This window comes from Bubalus bubalis, chromosome 15 (genome assembly GCF_019923935.1).
Source record: "Bubalus bubalis isolate 160015118507 breed Murrah chromosome 15, NDDB_SH_1, whole genome shotgun sequence".
Classification (NCBI taxonomy): Eukaryota; Metazoa; Chordata; class Mammalia; order Artiodactyla; family Bovidae; genus Bubalus; species Bubalus bubalis.
In genome coordinates this window covers 585,369-609,160 of record NC_059171.1, presented here as the reverse complement: position 1 = coordinate 609,160, position 23,792 = coordinate 585,369, and the positions used below count along the sequence as shown (strand labels likewise).

Here is a 23,792-nt window from a genome sequence, read left to right as displayed (position 1 = left end):
TGATGGCACTTATTACCTTCTAATATACTGTATAATTCACCCTGCTCAGGTTTAAGTGCTTATACAAGGGTTCCTTGCAAGTTCAATTCACTGATGTATCTTTAATGTGTATTACCATGTCTGGTAATTTGTAAGCACTCAACAAATGTTGAATGAATGAATGCATACATACATACATATTTAATGTATGCAAATCAAACTTTCACTTTTTAAATTTTTTTAATTGAAGGATAATCCTTCACAGAATTTTGTTGTTTTCTGTCAAACATCAACATGAATCAGCCATTGGTGTACATATGTCCCCTCCCTCTTGACCTCCCTAAACTTTCACTTTTAAATTCACACTAAATTCCCACCTAACTCATCAAATATTTGTTAATTTAATTAATACATATTACGGGTCTCATATATAGCTAAAAGGCTACATTGCTGCTTGAGGGGAGATCTTTAAAGTATGTAAGCGACCCACCTGATTGTTAGAAAGTTGCGGTGGTGTTGCAGGCGGGGCCCCTCTGTCCATGGGTTCTCCAGGCAAGGATACTGGAGGGGGCTGTCATGCCCTCCTGCAGGGGATCTTCCCCACCCAGGGATGGAGCCCAAGTCTCCTGCATTGCAGGTGGACACTGGGAAAGCCCCCCAATCCCCCCCGCAAAAGACTGTAGATAAACAATATTTATAGTACTAAAACTCGAAACTACTTAATTGTTTAATAAGAAGTGACTGGTCAGATAAATTATGAAATAGCAAAGGTTGTACAAATATTAAATATCATGCGCTTTAAAATATTTAAGGAAAAATGAAATATGTAGTAAACAATGCTAAGAAAAGAAAGGGGCAAAATTATATAAATTGGACAAATACTTACAGACATTCTTTAAAGACTGGAGGGAAATGCATGACCCCAAAAGAAGGATTACTTCCAAATGGGTTAATGGTGATGTTTATTTTCTTCTTCTCTGTTTCTTCACGTGTTGATAAAGAAAAAGATATTTTTTCATTTCAAATAGTGAAAGTGTATTTGCTTTTATAATCAAATAAATGGCTTCTTGAAGAGGGATACAATAAAATATACTATTTTCTTTCCATTTTTCAGATACTTACATCCAGAAGGATTGCCCTCTGACTATACAATCAGTATTCTATTCCGGATTCTTCCTGATACTCCAGAGGAGCCCTTTGCTCTTTGGGAGATTTTAAATAAAAATTCTGACCCATTGGTTGGAGTCATTTTAGATAGTAAGTATATTTATTTACAAACATTTGCACACACATGTGTGGGTTGTGTACGTGGTGTGTCATCTTGCCTGTCTTGTGTGTATTAGAGTAGCTCACTTGTTTTAAGCCTTCGGTCCATACTAATAATGGACTATGTTGACAGTTGAGTCATTCATTCGTCTACTCAGACTTTCAACAAATATTCCCTGAGGCCCTACTGCGTGCTGACGCCAGGTTCTGCGATTCAGTAGGGATTGAGGCGAAAAGAGATCCGTCCTGCGATGGGGAGACTGTAGGGAGGCCAGGGTTGGTGCCAGGAGGGTCAGTGGGAGGGCTGGGGTCAGAGGTCACTTCTGTGAAGAAAGGGTAAATGTCGCATGCTTCTTCCGGGTTCCTGGGCCCAATTCCAACATACGAGCTGGGGCCTGGGGAGTGTCGGGGCGCTTCTCACACTACACCAGGCCGTTCTTGGGCAGCAGCAGGTATCTGAGAATTCAGCTTCAGTCGGACACTGTGTACCTGCAGGTGTTCTTGGACCCCCAGGCTGAGGATGGCTCCTACACGACGGCCTTCCTCCCCCAGTTCCGCCATCGGCGGCAGGATCAGTCTGTTAGTGCAGATTGGAGGTGCCAGCAGCCATGTCCAGCCCAGGAGGCCACTTGCTCATCCAGATTGTCTCCTGTGCTTGTGACCCACAGTCTATAAATCAGAGGGTCCCACAGATTCCTCCTCGGGTTTTAATAATTTGCTAGAGTGGCTCACAGAACTCAGAGAAACATTTTACCTACAGCACTGGGGTACCAAAAAAAGGGAAAAGAAAGTGAAAGCGAAGTTGCTCAGTCGTGTCTGACTCTTTGTGACCCAAGATTCCTCCATCATGGAATTTTCCAGGCAGGGGTACTGGAGTGGGTTGCCGTTTCCTTCTCCATTTCACCTGCAGCGCTAGGTTACCAACGGTTACCAGCGCGTTATAAAACGCTATAACTCAGAAACGATGTGCTGGAGCTAGGCCTGGGGAGGGGAGGGGGCTTCCAGGTCCACCCTGCACCACCCCCCAGCAGCTCCGTGTGGTCACCAACCCTGAGTCTCTCTGGACCCCATCCTTCTGGGTTTTTGTGGAGGGTTCATTACACAGGAAAGATGAGTTAAGTCACTGGCCACTGGCAATTGAACTCAAGTCTCCAACGCCTCTCCCCTCCGTAGAAGTTGAGTTGGGAGCCTGGGTTCTAACCCTCTCAGCACAGGATTGCTTTTCCAGGCAACCAGCCCGCATCCTTAGGTGACCTGAGGGCTTTCCAAAAGCTGCCTTATTAACATAACAAAGGCGCATGTATTGCTCTCTCCACAGGAAATTCCAAGGGTTTCAGGAACAGAGAGCAGACCATAGACAAAGACCTAGTATACATGGGAAATATATTTTGGTCATCTGAATAGGAAATGTCTCTTTCTTTTAAGTCACAATGTCGTAGTACCTCTCTCCTATCAGAGAAAAAAATGCCAGGTTGGCAAGCAGTATGTTTGGGGAAGAATTCTGGGATGGAAATATACATTTGAAAATGGTATTGATGGGTGTTTAAGTCCCAATACTGGGTCAGAGCATCATAAGAGGAGTCTAGAAAGAAGAGAGAATAGTTGTGAAGAATGAGAAATTCCATTGTTGGGAGGTTGGAAAGTTGAGGAGGAAACAATGAAGGAAACTTCTTAACCTTTGTTCTTAGAAGTCACAAATGATGATCACTTAAAAGAATTCTCAAGTTTTGGGTTAATGTCCCTGAGTTTTCTACATATATTTTTAGTGTAAGATTTCCAGTCAAGCTGGGATCCAAAATTTGGTGGCTGTTATTAGGTACTGACTCAAACATTTGGATAAGGAAAGTATTTTAAGCTTATTTCCAAGTAGCGTTTGTTAAAAGACCTTTTAGTACATGGAAATAAATCAGCAGCTAAACATTGAAAGCATTTTGCTTTGATACTGAAACTAAGGCAAAGCTGTAGATTAAAAAGGTGTAAGCTGCTAACTACACACAACCAGGACTTGAAAACAAAGAAGTCTCTTGAGACGATCAATACTTGCTCCTTTTGAAAACCAAATGAAAAATTAAATTGTAACCTGGGGCTGAATTAGTGAGAAAAATATTCTTTTTTTTTTTTTTTGTAATAAAATGTTCCTTGTAACATGAAGTACTCAAGAGTAGAAGGTGTTTGTTTATTTGTTTGTTCATAATGTTCACAATAAAAGACACATTGGATTATGACTATTTCAGAGAGGTGTAAGTTACATGTCCTGAGAGAACTGGTTGCTTCAGTGGTTAAATAAGGCAGAGTCTGGTTTTTATTTCTTAATATTTTATTACTGAATTAGGTCCTGTGAACCCTGCTCGGGCCGTAGCCCATTCCAGACTCTCTGCCCCAGATCCGGGAGGGTTCCTTTTCCATTCAGGCTTAAGTAGGCAAATGGGAAACCCAAGCTTTATTCAGTGACCGAGAATGGAGAAGCAGGGACTAAGTTCACAGATCAGTTTCTCACCCCCCTGGGCAGAGAGATTTAGAAAGTAAAGACAAAGACAAGAGGAGAGGCATCTGCCTGAGTCCACAGGGAAGTGCTGTGCTTAGTCGCTCAGTCGTGTCCGACTCTTTGCGACCCCATGGACTGTAGCCCACCAGGCTCCTCTGTCCGTGGAACTCTCCAGGCAAGAGTACTGGAGTGAGTTGCCATGCCCTCCTACAGCTACTGGGGAAGGGGCACGGCTTTTGCCAAGGGCGTGGTCCTTAATGGCTGCCAGTTAGTAAGAGTGTCATTTACTATGCTAATATAGTAAAATATCCATTTTCTTGGAGAAGGAATGGCAGCCCACTCCATTATTCTTGCCTGGAGAATCCCATAGACAGAGGAGCCTGGTAGGCTACAGTCCATGGGGTCGCAAAGAGTCGAACACTACTAAGCAACTTCGCTTTCTTTTTTCAAAGTAAAATCAAACTATAATGAGACTCACAATCTGTTGGAGGTCAGATTTATCACCATTTTGGCCCCAGCTGGTTCTTTTTTCTTTTTCTATAGCTTCCTTTCTTATCTCTGGACCCTTTCACTTAAAGATTTATGTTCACTCCTGCTCAAGGTGGGGAGTTGGCAGGTTTTGAGCAAGGATATTCCTGCTAAAGGTGGGGCTAGAGGGTTGATGAGTTTTGAGCAAAGATCAGGAACATCTCTGGTAACAATTTGATTAGCTTCTTTCTTCCTTTTGGTCTGCCTCCACTTCCAACTTCAGACCGCGCTTTCCCAAAATGGTGATGGCAATGCATACAGGCGGGAGGTAGAGAGGAAGAACGAATGTCGGGCCCCGCCTCATCGTCCCCGCGTGGTTCACTCAGTTAGTTTGGCCAATTGAAAGCCTAGGGCCTTCCAAGGCCGTTTCGTTACCCACTCACCACTTTAAAACACAGCTTCAAAGCAATGGTTATATTGTTTTGAGTTGACTTTTTAAAAAATTACCCATTTTAATACTTTCTAGAATATTTTTAATCTTTTATTTTGTTTGATTAGATGGTGGGAAAACCCTAACATATTTCAACCATGACTACAGCGGGGACTTTCAGACTGTTACTTTTGAAGGACCTGAAATTAGGAAAATCTTCTATGGAAGCTTTCACAAGGTGAGCAATGCCTTGTATGTATATATATATATTCTTTATTCTGCTTACTGCAGGCCAAGCAACAGAGAAGTGCAAAAAAAACCCAAAAAACAAAATCAAAAACATCGTGCTTTGGATCTCCTATAGTAAGAATTACCTGTGGGGCTTGTGAACTGCCCAGATATTCTGATATGGAAGTTCTGGGATGGGATCCTAAAATGTATGTTTTTATCCAGCACCCCAGGAGATTTGATAGTGTCAGGAGGAAGACATTTTTCACTGTTCTTCTAGGTTCTTCTAGCTGGTCTAAGAATCAAATTAATGGGAGAAACTCAAAAGTTTAGTAACATATATACTTGAGGGAGACCCAGGAAAACTAAGTAACTCACCAAAATAGCCAAAACCTTACCTTAGGCACCATCTTCAGCCAAAGACAAAAGAGGATTATGCAAGCAGTGGTTTGGGTTGGACTTCAAAAGGAAGGAGACAATTCACATGGAGAAGGAAAGCAAATGTTTAGTAACTAAATGAGTCAATGGGACACAGATTCCCCTCCACACACACACCTAGCCATATTCTTTGCAGATATTGCTGGTAATAGCCCTGTTCTGGGAGCAGACCTTCCGTCTAAATTCTTTTAGGCAGTTAACATGAAGCTCAAAGTTTCTTTCTGAGTCTTTTGGACCTTGGTTATTTTCAGCTTGAAATAATCTGCATACTAAAGAGACATTTTGGACTGGCAAATTTTGGTCTCCTATCATAGAAGTGGTCCAGGTTCATACTTTGAGGAACCATGCAGCAGAGGGTAATGGATTACTAAGTAGATAGTTGTAAATTCCCTACAGTATGTGTTATGTAGAAAGGATTGCTGGTCTACCTGGCCACCAATAGTGTTAAAGTGCCAGAAGCCAAATCTTGTTAAAATATGTAGACAGATTGCACTGAGACAGCCAGTCACTGCCACTGCATGGTAAGTTGCCCTGAGGAAGAATTTTGTAAGCCTGACATTCCTCCTCCTCCTAAGTCACTTCAGTCGTGTCCGACTCTGCGACCCCATTGACGGCAGCCCACCAGGCGCCCTCGTCCCTGGGATTCTCCAGGCAAGAACACTGGAGTGGGTTGCCATTTCCTTCTCCAACGCATGAAAGCGAAAAGTGAAAGTGAAGTCACTCAGTCGTGTCCGACCCTCAGCGACCCCATGGACTGCAGCCTTCCAGGCTCCTCCATCCATGGGATTTTCCAGGCAAGAGGACTGGAGTGGGATGCCATTGCCTTCTCCATGCCTGACATTAGTTGTCTTATTGTAACCTGGCACATGTGATAGAGCTCTGCTCCTTCGTGTTTCACATCTGTGAAACATTTTGTTTTAGTGGTCACTGCAGTAGACAGCCTTCCTTCCAAAATTTACTGTTTCCTTTGCAGTGAATAATCCCACTGATATCTGGGCTGTTAAAAAATGCAACAGCAAGAGTGCCCGAGAGCAGAGCATTTACTCAGTGGTGTTGAAAAGCCTTGCATCTTGGCCACGCCCCTCGTGTCCTGTCAGAGGCAGGAAGGGGGTCACACAGCAGTCTTCATCTTGGCTTCTGTTTCCTGATAGGATGCGGTCAGATCTGTCTAATCTATACAACTTTGCTACCTTCTGGGGTTTTGAGTACCATCACTATATAAGAACAATTGCATAACAAAATTCTCTCATTTTTGCATAAAAAACGTTGCGTAAAAATATTTTTTTCTTGTTACTAGGACTGTAAACCACAAGTGTCTTAAATAAGGTATCTTAGAGACACGTGAGATGCATGTGATTTATTAGTGTATGCTTCCGAATAGTCCCATTAGCATTTCTTTGGAATTATTGTCATGTATTTATCAACTTCCTCTAGAGATGATTTTTTCTTGGTGAGACAATCATAGAGTAGTCAAAAATATTATAGAGGAAATGAAAAGCATTGAGATTCCATTAGTGTTTACAAAAAAACCCATAGAGATGGCATCTGAATGTGGGATAGTCATGGAAGTGGTTTAGAGTAGAAACTTTCTTCTCAAGCAAAGTGCTTAAGGAGACAGAATTCCTTTTCTTCCCTTGCATATTTTTTGGTGATGAGTCATGCAATTATGTAAATGTATTTGGTATTTTCTCCTGCTTCTTACCTTTTAAAACATTTTTACTTTTATCAGCTACATATTGTTGTCAGCAAGACTTTGGCCAAAGTGGTTATTGACTGCAAGCAAGTGGGTGAGAAGGCAATAAACGCATCATCTAATATCACGCTGGACGGTGTCGAAGTCCTGGGGAGAATGGTTCGATCAAGAGGACCAAATGGAAACTCTGCACCGGTGAGTGGATAAACAAATGAATCTGTGTTAAGGGAAAAAATTCTAAAATATGATTATGTATTTTCCAGGGGAAGAGCTTGGTAAAGGCATAGATGGAGAGAGTGATGGTGAATGATAGTTGATGAATGATAAGTAAATAGATAATGAATGAATGAATGAAGTGCAAATGAATGAAATGAATTCATTTAAATGGATTAAAACACGAACATTCGAAGCTCTTGCAATATGCTTCTGCTGTATTATATGGAGAATGCTCCAGAAATAGACTAGTTTGTTTTCTAAATGAAAATTTTAACAGTAAGATATTTTTAAAATTCAAATAAAATACCGTGACATAAATGGTTGGTTCATGAGAATCAAAACTGTGGATGAACCTCATTTATATGACCAGATCCAAATCTGTATAAAACATGTTATTATTATACATGGGAAATTGACATAAACCTCTCACGTGGGTTAGATTTGGGTATTTTATAACTAGGTTCTTGCTATTGCTAATGTCAAGTTAACCCTTTTTATCATTAATAATAAGGGATAATAATATTTTATCATTAATATTTAAATAACATCATTTTAAGATATATTTTTTATCATATTTTTTTAATCATGGATTTTAAGATCAAGAGACTTCAAATTGGCAAATAAATCACATTCTTTTCAGTTAATGCCTACAAAAAAGAGCAGTGAGCACAAACTTTTGTTTTAAGACCACACATTCACAGCTAATTAGCAGCATTCTCTAATTTGAGTCATTCTATAATTAGAACCAATTCACCTGGAGGGAATTTTATTCTTGTAAGCAATTCCAAATATTCACATCTACACTTCTCTTCTGTGTAACAGAATAATCGAGTTAATTAAGATTCACTCCTATTGTGCTTTTAGAGACCTGCAGAACTAGCCAGCTGTATGGAATTTTAGAAAGACCTGATGATTCTCAAAGTCTTTTAAAGCTGAAATCATTTAGTATTAATACAAATGAAATCTTCTAGTATATCAAATAAATGAAAATGATTTGCAATATGCTTCAGACCCCATGGACTGTAGCCTGCCAGACTTCTCTGTCCATGGGATTCTCCAGAAGACCACTGGAGTGGGTAGCCATTCCCTTCTCCAGGGCATCTTCCTGACCCAGGGATCTACCCAGGTCTCCTACTCTGCAGGCAGTTTCTCTACTGAACAGAAACCATGTCGTGGTCTTCATTTGCAATCGCTACCTTTGACCTTACATCACAGTATCTAATAAAGTTATATGAAGAGTACTTTCTCAAGAGACACTTGTTAGAAATTAAATAGAAAGCCATCTATCTGAATTTTTCTTAAAATAGTTTGCATGTATCATGTTCCACCTGTGGTGTTGACAACAGTGCACTAGTAGATATCCTGCCGTCTCCTAATTAGAGCTCATACTTTGCAATTACAGTGTTAAAATTACAGTTACAAATTAATTGTACTTCAAATTACACTCTACATAGTAATTTTACTCCAAAATATATGACCAATTAAATATTATGGAATTTAGTTCGGAAAGCAAAAACAACCATAGGTTTAGGGTCTACCGGTAATAAATCTTTACTTTTGTCCATGAAAGAAGAGCAATTAAAACAGCAATTAAACCCTCTGTGGTTAACGCCCACCCAGTAGTAGACAAAAGGGAATTTATAGAAGTCAGTCATTAAAGAGTTCTTTGTAGAACTGGTAGGAAAAAGTTGTGGCTTTTGCGAGAATCTGGAAGTCTACAAAGGATTACTAGATTTTCAGTCTACCCACTTATTGAGGAATTTGATTATGTTGAAATGGATGATATTAGGTTAGATCTCAAGAATGTGATTGAAAACTTGCTTGGTTTTTTTGTTATTATCAACACTTGTTTCAGTATAAGATGAGAGAGAAGCTTCAGTCTTCAGTTCTCAATTTAGAAATCACAGGTTGCTAACATGATCTTGAAATATATGTGGATTCTAATACCCTGCAAAAGGGAATGTGCAATGCACAAGTTTTGGGTCGTTCCAGAAGGAGTAATTACCATCTAAGAGAGATTAGTAGTTTATAGATCTATATTCCCTGGCAAATTTGTCAATGATTCAAAAAATGCCAGATGATGGAATGATACTAAATTTTCAGTTTTTAAAGAATATACTCTCTCCATTATTTTAAAGTTTTTATTTTTTATTCGCGTATAGACAATTAACAATGTTGTGATAGTTTCAGGTGGACAGCAAAGGGACCCAGCCATGCCTGTGCCCGTATCCCTCTCACTCAAACCCCCTCCCATCCCGGCTGCCTCGTAACATTGAGCAGGGCTCCCTGTGCTTCCAGTGGGCCCTTGTTGGTCGTCCATGTTAAATACAGCAGTGTGCACATGACCACCCCAAACTCTCTAACCATCCCTTACCCCATCCTCCCCCTCTGGCAACTGTAAATTCATTCTGTAAGTCTGTGAGTCTGTTTCTCAGGCTATAGTCTTTTTAAACCAAAGCTGAGTGGAGAAGAGATGAATGGATTTAGGGATATAGTAACTACTCTATTGATATTACTCATATTCGAAATAAAAACTTGTGGTCAGCAATGCAAGACTTTACCGGCAGCAAAAATTCTCTAGTGAGACTAAAATGATAAGCGGGCTGAGTCTAGCTGTCAGAGCACACGGGAGCAGACGTACAGCTGGGCCTCTCCTTTGCAGTCTTCTTTGTTCTGAGAGGTTTCTTCTACTTTTCTGATACCTAATGAAATGATCATGCTTCCAGTCAGAGATGATTCAAGAAAATGTTTGAGCTTCTGGCATTGAACATGTTTCTTAGTATCTCTTTCCCACCTTTCAAATCTAACACCTAGATAATTATACAGTTATTTGTTTAGTTCTCTGATGTGTAAATAAATATAAGTTATGTTATAGAATTTTTAGTAATTTTATTTTCTGAGTTAAAGTTTTTATGTAGGAATCAATAGAAGACAAGTCAATGATCCTATAGAAACAAGTGTTTTCCAATTGTAAGGAAATGGTTGTGTTTTCACTCGATTGTATCTTTTAATCCTTAAAATGATAATAGTGACTAATATGTATTGCCTAATCTGGATCAGGCCCCTAGAGAAGGGGATGGCAACCCACTCCAGTTTTCTTGCCTGGAGGATTCCATGGACAGAGGGGGCTGGCAGGAAGGCTGCAGTCCACGGGGTCACAAAGAGTCGGACACAACTGGCGGATAACACACACACGGACTAGGCAGCGTGAGCGTTTCTAAGACGTTCCAGTTTAATCCTCCAGTAACCCAGGAAAATATATCGTCCCCATTTTATAGATGCAGAAACTGAGACCTGAATAAGTTAGGGAGAGATCCCCTTTCAAACACGAGGACAGTGAGATGTGAGATTGTATTTGAGTTGCATATGGTTACTGCTCTTCATTCTGAGCTCTCTTCCATTAGGTCAGCCTGATTATGATAGAACTTAAGGCAGAGGAAGGAATCTGGTCTGTGACAGTGACCATATGCCCTGTGTATTCACTGGCAAGTTCAAAAACTCACCATTATTTGAATTACAGGCTTGAAATAAATGTGATCAAAATGCGCCCCCTCCCCAGCATCTCTGCACCTTAACATTCTGATTACTACCAATGATTGCGACGGTGTTCATTTTTATCTCCTAATTGAATAGAGCCGTTGTGGTTTCCCTTAAATTCAGTAAGTTGATTGAGAGCAAGTACAAACACCCTGTTAAGTAGCTGATAAGTGGTAAGTGCTTAATAAATCATAGTTTGAAGGTGGAGTCAGTAAAAGTTACACACCAAATTGAAAGCAGAAGGAGGCGTGGGTCCCCAGGACTCCTTCTCCTGTGTTCTCAGGGAATGTAAAGCTCTCTAAATATTTGCATAAGATGAGGTACAGCTCGACTTCAAATTATAAGCTTAAAAATGATATGCTGGAAAAAAAATCAGAAGATGAAATACGGTACTGAGTGGGAAGTCCCTTTTAATTTCCATTCACAGATCACAGTGCCTCAACTGCCAAAAAATATTTTAGTCTTATTTTCATGCTAACATTTGACCCCAAATGACTTGCCTTTTGTGCTATGCCCAGACAAAAGTGTCCAATAATGAAAAATGAGCATTTGTAATTGTCTAAGTATTCCCTTGAAAGAGATTATTACAAGTGAAAGTGGGACGGTCTTTTTCTTGTGCAGATTTTTTTTCATAATGCTGTTAGTTACAAAGGAAAAAAGTTGCTAAAGTCAAAAGGGGCTGCCTCTTCGATGCTTAAAGTATGCTTTATTTTGATCCTCGCTGTCTTGAATTTTTAGGTACTCAAATCTGAGATCTTTGACATATTATCTCTGTAATGTTTCCTCCATAATTTGTGTAAGTGTGTGTTTAATTACTTCTGGAATAAAAGCCAGATTTTAAAAAATCAGTCCCCAGAAATGGGACTTGGAAAAGAAGTCTTTAAATAAAGGCCGAGGAATCTAAACTATTACGAATGCAAAACAATTATGAATAAATTTGTTGTACTCACACAAAAAAAGGCTTCTGACTTCATCTGACTTGAAAAAGAAAAGACAGCCCACAAGCATTCTTCAAATGATAGTATTGGTCTCATTCAGCGCTTGGTAGGTATTCAACCTCTCGAATAAATAAAATGAACTCATAAGAATCTCAATAACTCAAGAGGGCAAAAGAAGTTTAGCCAAAGGTTTGTATGGAGACATTGTACAGTTATAGGTGATCGGGTGGTGACTGTTTATTTGAAAAACTTCAAGAAAGCCTGGTATACCCCAAGACTAGTGAAAGGCCTTGGCTTTAAATAAATCTTTTCATTCACTGAAATGTTTTCACACTGAGGGCCCTGTTCAGAAATGGAAACTTTCTTAATGGACGAATGACTCACAGAATTAACTGACTCTAATGCTCTCATAATGGGACTCATTTAATAGAAGTGATTATAAAGTCAAATGGCATTGTAAAGGCAGGCTGGGGTATCTGCATTTTAAACATTAGACTAATGATCTGTTCACAAAATAAACTGCAAGAAAGTGAGGTGTGCTGTTCAGCTCTCAACAGGAATTAGCTTTCAACATGTGCTTAAATTACTTAGGCCTTTTCATCCCAAGCCCTAATTTATAGAACGGGGTAGACATTACTATTATCAGACCTCACAGTGGTGATGGGAAGAGTGAAGGACACAGGTGAAGTCCTTGGGATGGTGCCTGGCACACAGCCAGGTTTTCAACAAATGTTTGCTGGTATTGTTGTTCTTTGCTAAGATTTTTCTCAAAATATTAAACAGATACAATGACTGTGGACACAAACTGCTGTTGTATTTCTGCTCTCAGCATCACATCACTTTCATCCTTTTGATTTAACCATTTGGCCTCTGTGTTATATACTCCTGCAGCTTATAGGTCAACTATAAAAGGGCTTCTCTACATGTTGCTTTAAAATAAGGTTTATTTTGCATAACTGTATTTCAGGAAGTGTTCTAAATATTTTCCTTTAATGGGTTCATTTTGTTGTTATGGCTGCTATTATTACTCTGATGAATAGCTACTACTGCATAGCTACTATTATTCTACTATTTTTACAGATAAGGAAAGCTGAGACTCCACCACATGAAGCAATTTGTTTAAAATGGCTTAGCTTGTGAGTGGGTTACACCCAGGCAGTCTAGCTCCATTGCCTCTGAATCCCTGTGCTGCCTTGAAATACCTTTGCTGCTACTGTTGTTTGTGAAAATCAGCAGCCACGTTCTTTAAAAATGCTTTAATTTTGAAAACCAAATTTTTTTTATTGAACTTTTTATTTTGTAGAGGAGTATAGCCAACTAACAATGTTGTGATAGTTTCAGGTGGGCAGCAAAGGGCCTCAGCCAGACATGGACATGCATCCCTTCCCCCCAGACTCCCCTCCCGTCAGGCTGCCACACAGCACTGAGCAGAGTTCCCTGTGCTCTTCAGTGGGCCGTGTTGGGTTACATTTTGAACACAGCAGTGTGCACCTGTCCATCCCACACTCCCTCACTGTCCCTTCCCCCATCCTTTCCCCCGGCAGCCATAGCTTTCTTCTCTGAGTCCATTTCTGTTTTGTAAGCTCGTTTGGATCGTGTCTCTTTAGATTCCGCATCTAAGAGACATCGTGCAATGTTTCTGCTTCTCTGACTTACCTCACTTAGTATGACCATCCCTAGGTCCATCCATTACAAACTTAATTTTTCAATGATCATAATTTAGTTGTGTGGTTGCCCTGAACAGACTGAAATGTCATGCCCTTTGAAAAAAAACTTTTTTAATATGGAAAAGAGTGTACTGAGCCATGCACTTATTGCTTCAAATAATGCAATGGTTTTATATTGAAAACAGAAAGCATGATGTCTTGATTTATGGATCTGCTTTCAACATTTGTGTTATTAATCTTGCAAAACCCACTTGGGAAAAGATGTTTGCAGCAAGGCGCAGTTCTTCCTGGGTGTGGCGAGAGAAGCCCTGACGTCATTCTCTTTGCTGTCAGATGGGACGCTGCAGGCGCCCTTAGCAGCCTGTTTGCAGTCGCACCAACCGCTGGAGTGTTCTTACCTGCGTCCAGGGGACTCTTAACAGGGATGGGCGAAAATAAGCCTCCAAGAGTTTTCCAGTTTTTGCTGAAAATACCGTTTTCTGAGGGCATCTTACAGATTATGTGAACCTAGGGATTGTCACGCAAGTGCAGTCAGAGACGCAGAAACATCGTGTGACGTCTCTTAGATGCGGAATCTAAAAAGAAGTGATGCAAATGAGCCGACACGACAGAAATGGGCTCGCAGACCTAGAGAAGAAATGAAGAGAATTTCGTCCTCTGCCAGCTCTGTAATTGATGGCACTTTTATTTTTAGATGGCAGAATAGGCGATTTACAGTGTTGTGTCCTGATGCTGGGAGGGACTGGGGGCAGGAGGAGAAGGGGACACGAAGGATGAGATGGCTGGCTGGCATCACCGACTCGATGGATGTGAGTCTGAGTGAACTCCGGGAGCTGGTGATGGACAGGGAGGCCTGGCGTGCTGCAATTCATGGGGTCGCGAAGAGTCGGACACGACTGAGCGACTGAACTGTTTCAGGTGTACAGCAAAGTGGTTCAGTCGTAGATGGAGAGATCTGCGCTACTTGCTAAGTCGCTCAGTCGTGTCTGACTCTTAGTGACCCCATGGACTGTAGCCCACCAGGCTCCTCTGACCATGGGACTCTCCAGGCAAGAAGACTGGAGTGGGTTACCATGCCTTCCTCCAAGGGATCTTCCCCACCCAGGGATCGAACCTGCCGCTCTTATGTCTCCTATTGTTTTTCAGATTCTTTCCACTATAGGATATTATAAGATACTGAATACAGTTCCCTGTGTCCTTGTTGTTTATCTTTTATAATATATCCTAGTGTGTATCTATTAATCCCAGACTCCTGAGTGCTGCTACCTTTTTAGCCGCTCATTTGTGTCCAACCCTTTGTGACCCTGTGAACTGTAGCTTGCCAAGCTCCTCTGTCCATGGGATTTTTCAGGGAAGAATATTGGAGTGGGTTGCCATTTTCCTCCTCCAGGGGATCTCCAAACTCCTGATGACATGCAATATTTGAAAACAATATAGGAAGAAATATTGTGTTAGAAATGGTTAGGTCATGAAGCTAGTGTGAGCCCTTAATGATATTATAATGATGTTTCTAAGTATTTCAAAATATACTTTAAATTGTTGCCAACAAACATGAGTTGAACAAGACTGTCTAAATATTTATGGCATGATCGATGGCCTGAATGAAAATGCACAGCACGGGTCGCACAGTGCCACATGTGAGCCTGTCATGACACTCACCACGTTGTAAACAGTATTTATGTGTCAGTCTCTGACTCCCTGTAAATTCTTTGTGGGCAAAAACCTGGTTTTGCTCATGTTTATATCCTAAAGGTCTATATGGTATCTGGCTCACATTATACACTAAAGAAAAAGTGGTCAAATGTATGCTTGAATGATGGAAGTCAGAAATAATTCAACAAGCCTCCATGAATACCTACTACATGCCACTTTTTTTTTTTTTTTTGCCATGCTACAAGGCATATGGCTTAGTTCCCCAACCAGGGATTGAACCTGTGGCCCCTGAAGTGAAGTTCCACGTCCTAACCCTGGGCCTCCAGGGAAGTCCCTGCATGTCACTCATTACGATGGGGGCACAAAGGTGCCATGTCTTTGATGAGTGCCCACTCTGAGGGGAAATATAATCAAGTGTACTGGGTGGTGGGCGATGGGCTGTAAGAGATGTCTGGAGCCTGGTGGGGTCACGGAGGTGCTTGGACTAACTGTGGTGGGCCATAGGGAGGATTTCACCAGAGGCTCTGAGTGTTTTTACGTAGAGATGGGAGGAAGAATTGTGATGAGTAAGGCAGTTTGGATGGTGGAAGGAGTAACCACTGACAGAAGTCTTAAATCACTGTGTGTTTGAGGAATGACTTTTCACATTTATTCACTGTAATATTATGTTATAAATGTGTTGGTGTTTTATTATGTAAGGTGGCTCAGATGGTAAAGGATCTTCTTGCAGTGCAGGAGAGCCAGGATCAATCCCTGGGTGGGGAAGATCCCCTGGAGAAGGGCATGGCATCCCACTCCAGTGTCCTCGCCTGGAGAATCCCATGGACAGAGGAGCCTGATGGGCAGCAGTCCATGGGGTCCCAAAGACAGACAGGACTGAGCGACTAACAGCACTGTGTAATGTGTACTGTGAAATCATTATAAATTGTAAACACAATGTATCTTTTATTAAACATTGTATATATTGTATATATATTTATATATATACATGTATATATATATGTATAACATATATATGTATATATATTTATTGAATGACAATTTTCTTTTTAAATTGCAGTTCCAGTTACAGATGTTTGATATTGTTTGTTCCACATCGTGGGCCAATAAAGACAAATGCTGTGAACTTCCTGCCCTGGTAAGAATTCTTCTTTCACTAATTCTGTTCTTTGCTGAAACTTTCTAAAGTTATATTTAATTGCAGTGCTGAAAATGAAATGCTATTTCACAAAACTCATGTCACAGATAATTCATTATGATGCTGGTGATGAAAATTAAAAAGCAGTTAAGCAGGAGGCGTATCTGGAATCAGCAGACACTGACACACACGGGAACTGCCCAGCTACACGGGGTGCCACTTACACAGGGTCCAGATGGTCCCAATCCCGTGGTTCACGAATCCCTGGTGTTGCGGTAATTTTTTTTATGGTTCCCCAGAGCCAAAAGAAATATCTAGTAATTCCATATATGAGGTCATTAGGTCCAAACGTCTTCATAAGTGTTCGTATCTTAAAAACTCTGCTGTATGAACCAACAATATGTTAATATATAAATCAGAATTGTAAGATGATACACTTACTTTTGAATAACCACAACTACTCACTACTGGGATATGTGTGCCTGTTGAGAACGCACAGCTTCTCAGGTCTCGGAGTCTGAGTGGACATCAGCACCCTCGCTTCTTCCTTTTTTAACAAAACTATTTATTTATGTGTCTGTGCCAGGTCTTAGCTGCGGCACAGGGGACCTTTCATTGCAGGGGGGACCCCGCTCCCTGGTGAGGGGTCCGACTGGCCCCTGCACTGGGGGCTCAGAATCTCAGCCTCTGGACCAGCAGGGAAGGCCCCACCTTCCCTTCCTTTCCACGCTGATTTTCCCCGTGGTATTTGCTTTCCTTCATAGCAAGTGCTGATAAAACAAATTTACAAAGTTGTTCTTTTTTTTGTCTTTGGGATCTCAGTTTCCCGACCTGGGCCATGGCCCCCTGCTGTGGAAACGTGGAGTCTTAACCACTGGACTTCAGGGAAGTCGCTTCTAGTGTTGAAATTGTGACCTATTATACCTTGAGCTAGTTGTGTATACAAAGTCCAACGGGCACTGAATTTTGCTGTGTCTCTTGACTTTTTTAAAAAGGCTCAGACTGCCCCTGTGAATCTCCTGTAACGCCCCAGGCCTTCTTTCCGCACAATCCGGGAACCATAGTCATAATCTATTTAACTTAGGCAAAGCTGCTAGAAAAATAAACCTTTTCTCATTATAAATACCAAATGTAACTCACCAGGGTGGATGACTGTGTATTTAAAAATGGATTGTTCGTACCTAAGGATCTTTAGGACCAGTGAGCTGAAATGTTGACCCTGTTATGTTTGGACGGGAGTCATGTCTTAAGAAATCAACCTGGAGCATGGTCACGGGGAAGACTTCATCAAGTCTAAAAAATTTCCTTTTTTAAGACCTTACATCAGCTCACATCATCTGCTGCAGGCCGTGTATGCGTGATGACTTTGTTTGAGAAGGGAGTGGCTTTTTTTTCATCAAAATAAGTTTCCATTAAACTATGGTGAGGAATTAAAGCAGAGACACTATGATGCTGTGCATAAGGGCAGGTAGCGTGGGGATTGTAAGGAAGCACCCAGAATCCTACCCTGCATCAAGCAGAGTGTAATCACCGTGTCGCCTAGGCAGATCCCTGCCCTCTCCGAGCTGTTCTTTTTCTTTCTGTCACTGAAGGTGTGCAAGTCCTGTGGTAGAAAGACTCAGTTGCAGACCCAGCCAGCAGCAGGGGCAAAACCGTTAGGCAGTCTCTGGTCACAGGAGGCCTGCCGTCAGCCTGCTGGGGGGACCGTTCAGGATTCTTAAGTCTGTATCGCATTCAAGCTGCCCAAGGTATCAAGCCAGATACGTTAGCAGGGTTTTCCTTTCCTGCAATGAGCTGAAGCTTTTGAATATTGTCCAACATTTGGAGAAAAGCATATACAGGCTCTTTGCTCAGACTCTTTTGGATTTCTGTTGTGAATATTTCAGAGCCTGAAAGTATTTTCAGCTTGACAATTTAATTATCATCTGTCCTCTATTCAGCCCTGACAGTACCTTTCCCCAAGATCTTAGAAGACGAAGCTCACTTTCTCTATCCAAAGGGACCGATGAACCTTTCTAGTTTTTCATCCTAGGGCGGACTTTTTTGGCTGTTGCTCCAAATGGGATATTCACGAATCATTCAGTAGTGCTTACCAGGTGGCCTGTCTTCCTTTACACGCCGGTAACTCATTCAGGCATATTCAGTCTGACCTAAATCATCTATCTTGCGGTGTCACCTGGCATCAGAATTCTCCAAGAGGACATGACCTCTTATCCCAAAGCTTTAGGTTGGTGCTGTGGTGTTATTCTCACTTTCAGCCACAGAATGTGAGCAGTAGTTAAAATTGCTGCAGGTGTGTGTATGATGTGTTTAACCACCGTTTTATTTTCTTTTGGCTCTTGGTTTTAGTGTGGATGCAGGTGTTTTGATGGACTATTGCTACACGTTTTCTTTTATCCTTTGAAATGGAAAAAAGTGTTGTTACACTAAGGAAGTTTTCAGGACCTTTAGTTCATGGAGTGCCACTTAACCAGCTGAATTAAATGGCAACCAGAATCTTTGGTTTTGCACCTCCACTTCTGCCTTTCTTGGTTCACCTGGATTCCCAAGCTGGTTTTGTCAACATCCTTTGATAACGGTGTTGATTAACGCCTTGCTAGACACCCATTCATTGCTTCTTTAAAGAAAAGATTTTGTGGTCAGAAGGGAATATTCTCTGTTTTTCTAGACTAATGCTCACTGAAGGATTTTTTTGAAGTGTCTCCAAATGTTTCCTTTGAGTCATAAAGTCGTTTGTATGGACCATCTTGTTAATACTCATGCTATTTCTTTTTCTCTGCAGAGGGATGAGGAGGCCTGCCCAGAGCTCCCGCATGCCTGCTCCTGTTCGGAAATCAATAAAGCGGCTCTGGGACCAGCGGGCCCACCGGTAAGTCTTGCCTCATTTGACCTTAAGTGTTATTTGATAGTTGTTACAAAGGTTATTAATTTCCCCTGAATCATCACTACTGCTTCTTTTTTAATAGAAGATACTCCCCTGCGTACATGGCCAACTTCATGGCCATTCAGCTTGAGACTTGATTTCCTAGCAATTATGCAAGTAAAGATGACCTTGTGACTAAGTTCTGGCCAGGGAGAGAGAAGGCGTATGCACGCACCCTGGACGTTGCTCTTAAATGAAAACCGAACGCCCTCCTTTGAGCATGAGGCAGTGGGCTCGCTGTGGCAACAGAGCTGTTGGGCACAGCACAGCAGGGAGGGGGCACCAAAGGCTTCACGCTGCCTGGGGCGGTAAAGCCACTCGCCTGCGCCGGAACAGCTCGGATTTTAATATGAGAGAATAATAAATCTCCTACCTTGCTTAAGTGTTACTATTGACCTCCATGAAAACAGTCAGACAGCCTCCAAACTAATAAACTGGGAGTGCAGTGCTAGACTAACAGTTATTTCCCCCGAGCACTTTGTAGATGCTATACAATGTCTTATCGCTTCCATTGTGTTACAGAGAAGTCAGCTGTCAGTTGAATTAACTGTCATTTTTCTGTGAGAAATACTTTCTCCATTAGTTTCTTTTAGGATCCTTTTGTCATTAATGATCAGAAGTTTCACCACAGTACATTTTGATGCTATTGTTTTGTAGTCTTGGAACGTTGAGGGCTTTATGAATTTGAATACCAATGTTTCTTATACATTTTGGAGTTTTGTCAGTCATTTTCTCTTGAAACATTCCCTCTCTCTGATCATCTCTATTTTTCTGAAACGCCAACTAGATGTGCATTATACTTTCTGATTTTACTCTCATGTCTTTTTAACCTCTTTCTACTCTCTTTTTAACCTCTAATTTATTTCCTGTTTGTGTTGCCAGGCTTTCCTCTGTGTAATATCTTCAAAATTACTTTCTGATGTACTGTGTGTTTAGCTCTGTTTAATACGCTGCTTAACCTAGGCATGGTGTTTCTGATTGTGATTACCATATTTAGTTTCTCTAGAAGTTATGTTTGGTTCCATTTCAAACCTTCTGGTCATGTGTATAGCCTCTTCTTCTTTTGTAACATTTTCAAAACTTTTTTCTTTACATATTTTAGTATGATTTACATTTTTATCTGATCATCTCAGCATCTGTAGTATATGTGGTCTTGATTCTTCCATTTGCTTTGTTGGTAGTTTTATTCATGCTGTGTTGTTTCCACATGTCTTTTTTATTTTGGGGGTTGTATATTTGAGTTTGCATTACTTGAAACTTTCTGGGAATATTTTGAGCCCATGTTTGAGCTGTATTTTTTGAGAGAGCGTTATGTGTCTGCTTCTGTTAATATCCTGGCCGTACAAACCAGCTGAAAACCAGTAAATTATGGTCCCTCAATTGTATGAGAATCAGTTTCTGGGTAGTATTTCTTAGTGGAGACATTTACTCTTCCCATAGCTAAAGTGGAAAAAAATCTTGCTTTTCCACCTGCTGGTGAGACTTTTTGTGGTTGTTCTAGCTCACTCATATTGCTGCCTTTCGAGCTCCTCCGCTTTCAATCACACCCATGTTCTGCCCAGCCCCTGCTCCTCACGGAGCCCGGCGCCCTCTTCACTGCCTTGTGTGGGCTGTGTGACCGTGCTCTCCAGAAACCTCAGCCACCCCCTCCCCTCCCTCGGGGCAGCCTCAGTGATGCCTTCGCTCTGGTGCTTTGTTTCGTTTTCATTATGGTGCTTAAGGGTTCAATTCTTAATTAGAACAGCCTTTATTTTATTTTAAACAGCATTAATAAGCTTTTCTAGCTGGAGGCTTTTCAAGTTTTCTTCATCGGCAATGCTGCTGGAACAAGTTATAAAATATTTATGTGTGACCTAAGAGTCAAACTTTGCAATGAGGAAAGCAGCAGCAGAGAAGCAGGAAAGCAGGGCTGAGCTCTGACTTGCGGGGAAGGAAGTAGAGGCAAACGAGAAAAGCCATTGGCGTTTTCAAGCATAATAAACTATTGAAGAAACAGTGTCTGAAACAGTGTGGTTTCCAAGGTAGCTCGGTGATAAAGAATCTGCCTGAATGAAGGAGACATGGGTTCAATCCCTCGGTCAGGAAGATCCCCTGGAGAAGGAAAGGGCAACCCACTCCAGTGTTCTTGCCTGACAAATCCCATGGACAGAGGAGCCTGGCAAGCTTCTTCCATGGGGTCGCAAAGAGTTGGACATGACCTAGCGACTAAGCAATAAAAGCAACAAATCCCCCAATGTATGTAATAAACCCTGTCTGATGATTTAACATAGTTGCAACTGTTTTCTTATTCAAGAATTTACCCAGTGATAGGTGCCAATAAAACTCTAGAAAAGCCATAGGACACCATGGATGAAAGAACCATATTCCTTTTGCCTCACCTAACCCTTTCTTATTAAAAGGATGAAAGTTCACATCCACAAACACTTGTTGAATTCTTGTCACCCACTCCATGATGAAGGTTAGGTATCAGGTGGAAAATAAGTTAGAAGTATAAAAAGGTTCCTGGATTTTGTAGACCTGGTACCTCGGGTATCTGTGAGCCAAATTGCCACATTTGGACAAAACCTTCAACTAAAAGACAATTATTTAAGATGAACAAACACAATTAAAGAGGTGTCCCAGAATGAGTATGTTAATTGGAACACACTAGGCTTCTTGCAAGGAACAGAAAACTTGATGAATGCATTGATGTAGATCATTGGGATGCTTGAACATTCATAATTTGCTCAGCAAAAGACCTAGAGGTAGATGGTCCCAAGCAAATATGGCTGTTCAACAACTTTATCAAGACCCAAGCTTGTTCCAGCTTCCAAATTTGCTTTCTTTAGACTTACAGCTTCTTGATCATATTGGCTCAAACCAGTTAATATACCCATTCCTTGGAGGCTGGGCAAGCAAATCTCTGTCTTTATAGCAGGAAAAGTGAAATGGAGAAGGAAGTCAGAAAAGAAGCTTTGGTAATCAACCAACAGTGTCTGCCACAGTTGGGAAAAACATTTGCATCATCTGTAACAGTTAAGGATGTGGTATCCAAATATATGAAGAGTTTCTGCACATTAAAGAGAAGAAGACATGTAACCCAATAGAAAACTGGGTGAAGAATGTGAATCGGTAGTTGTATTGAGATAGAATGCAAATGGACAACTGTTATGAAAAGATGCTCAATCATAGGAGTCTTAAGGGAAATAAAAATTAAAATAGGAGCAAGATATTATTTTTACCAGCTTCATAAAAATGTAAAGCTTGAAAATATCAAGTGTGGACTAAAGTTTAGAGAAACAGAGACTCTCTTCATCAACTCCTAACAGATGAATAAACTGGTGCAATGTTTTTACAGCACAGTTTGACAATATATCTGCCTATCTGTTACATTTCATTTAAAATTCTCCTCATTGATATCTTAAATATTAAAATTTGTACTTGAATATTAAAATTTGTACTTAGGGCATGTATAACGATGGTGATTGTAGTATTGTTTAGACAGTAACAAATTGTAGGGAGAATGCCCTACATTTCCAATAATGAAAGAATGGTTAAACAAATTATCTCATTGTTCAGACAACTATGCAACTCATTTACAGTAAGTTAGATTTATATGTCATGTTATGGAAAAACATATTAAGTTAACTCAGAAATATATGAAAAGTGTTGTGTCATATATGTAATCTATATATGTCAAATAATACCAGAGACACTACAGGTAATATTTCCTATAGAGACGTGCACTTACATAAAATATGATTTGATTCAGTTCAGTTCAGTTCAGTCGATCAGTCATGTCTGACTCTTTGTGACCCCATGAACCACAGCACCCCAGCACCCCTGTCCATCACCAGCTCCTGGAGTTTACTCAAACTCACCTCCATTGAGTTGGTGATGCCATCCAACCATCTCATCCTCTGTCATCCCCTTGTTCTCCCACCTTCAGTCTTTCCCAGCATCAGGGCATTTTCCAATGAGTCAGTTCTTCCCATCAGGTGGCCAAAGTATTGGAGTTTCAGCTTCAGCATCAGTCCTTCCAATGAACACCCAGGACTGATCTCCTTGAGGATGGACTGGTTGGATCCCTTTGGAGTTCAAGGGACTCTCAAGAGTCTTCTCCAATACCACAGTTCAAAAGCATCAGTTCTTTGGCACTCAGCTTTCTTTATAGTCCAACTCTCACATCCATACATGACTACTAGAAAAATCATAGCCTTGACTAGATGGACCTTTGTTGGCAAAGTAATGTCTCTGCTTTTCAATATGCTGTCTAGGTTGGTCATAGCTTTCCTTCCAAGGAGTAAGTGTCTTTTAATTTCATGGCTGCAGTCACCATCTGCGGTGATTTTGGAGCCCAGGAAAATAAAGTCAGCCACTGTTTCCACTGTTTCCCCGTTTCCAATGAAGTGATGGGACTGGATGCCATGATCTTAGTTTTCTGAATGCTGAGCTTTAAGCCAACTTTTTCACTCTCCTCTTTCACTTTCATCAAGAGGCTCCTTAGTTCTCTTCACTTTCTGCCATAAGGGTGGTGTCATCTGCATATCTGAGGTTATTGATATTTCTCTTGGCAATCTTGATTCCAACTTGTGCTTCATCCAGCCCAGCATTTCTCATGATGTACTCTGCATATAAGTTAAATAATGATTTGGTTACTGTATGCTAAAAATCTGGAAGATAAGCAGCTGACTGGTGCTGGCAGTGAGTGTAAGTCCTTCAGACGAACTGGAGGAGGCCTTGACTGTCGCCTG

The 23,792-nt window shown here is 41.0% G+C and overlaps 1 protein-coding gene across 7 annotated transcripts in view; it reads left to right on the top strand.

Annotated features, from left to right (window-relative positions):
* COL14A1 (collagen type XIV alpha 1 chain) overlaps positions 1 to 23,792 on the top strand; it is a 229,315-nt gene that overhangs the window by 140,087 nt on the left and 65,436 nt on the right. For all 7 annotated transcript variants that reach the window (XM_006074691.4, XM_044928491.2, XM_044928490.2 and 4 more), the window contains exons 32-36: positions 1,094 to 1,236; positions 4,757 to 4,866; positions 7,024 to 7,182; positions 16,059 to 16,136; positions 18,919 to 19,005. In XM_006074691.4, the coding sequence (XP_006074753.3) occupies positions 1,094 to 1,236; positions 4,757 to 4,866; positions 7,024 to 7,182; positions 16,059 to 16,136; positions 18,919 to 19,005 (577 nt within the window). The remainder of the gene's footprint in view (positions 1 to 1,093; positions 1,237 to 4,756; positions 4,867 to 7,023; positions 7,183 to 16,058; positions 16,137 to 18,918; positions 19,006 to 23,792) is intronic.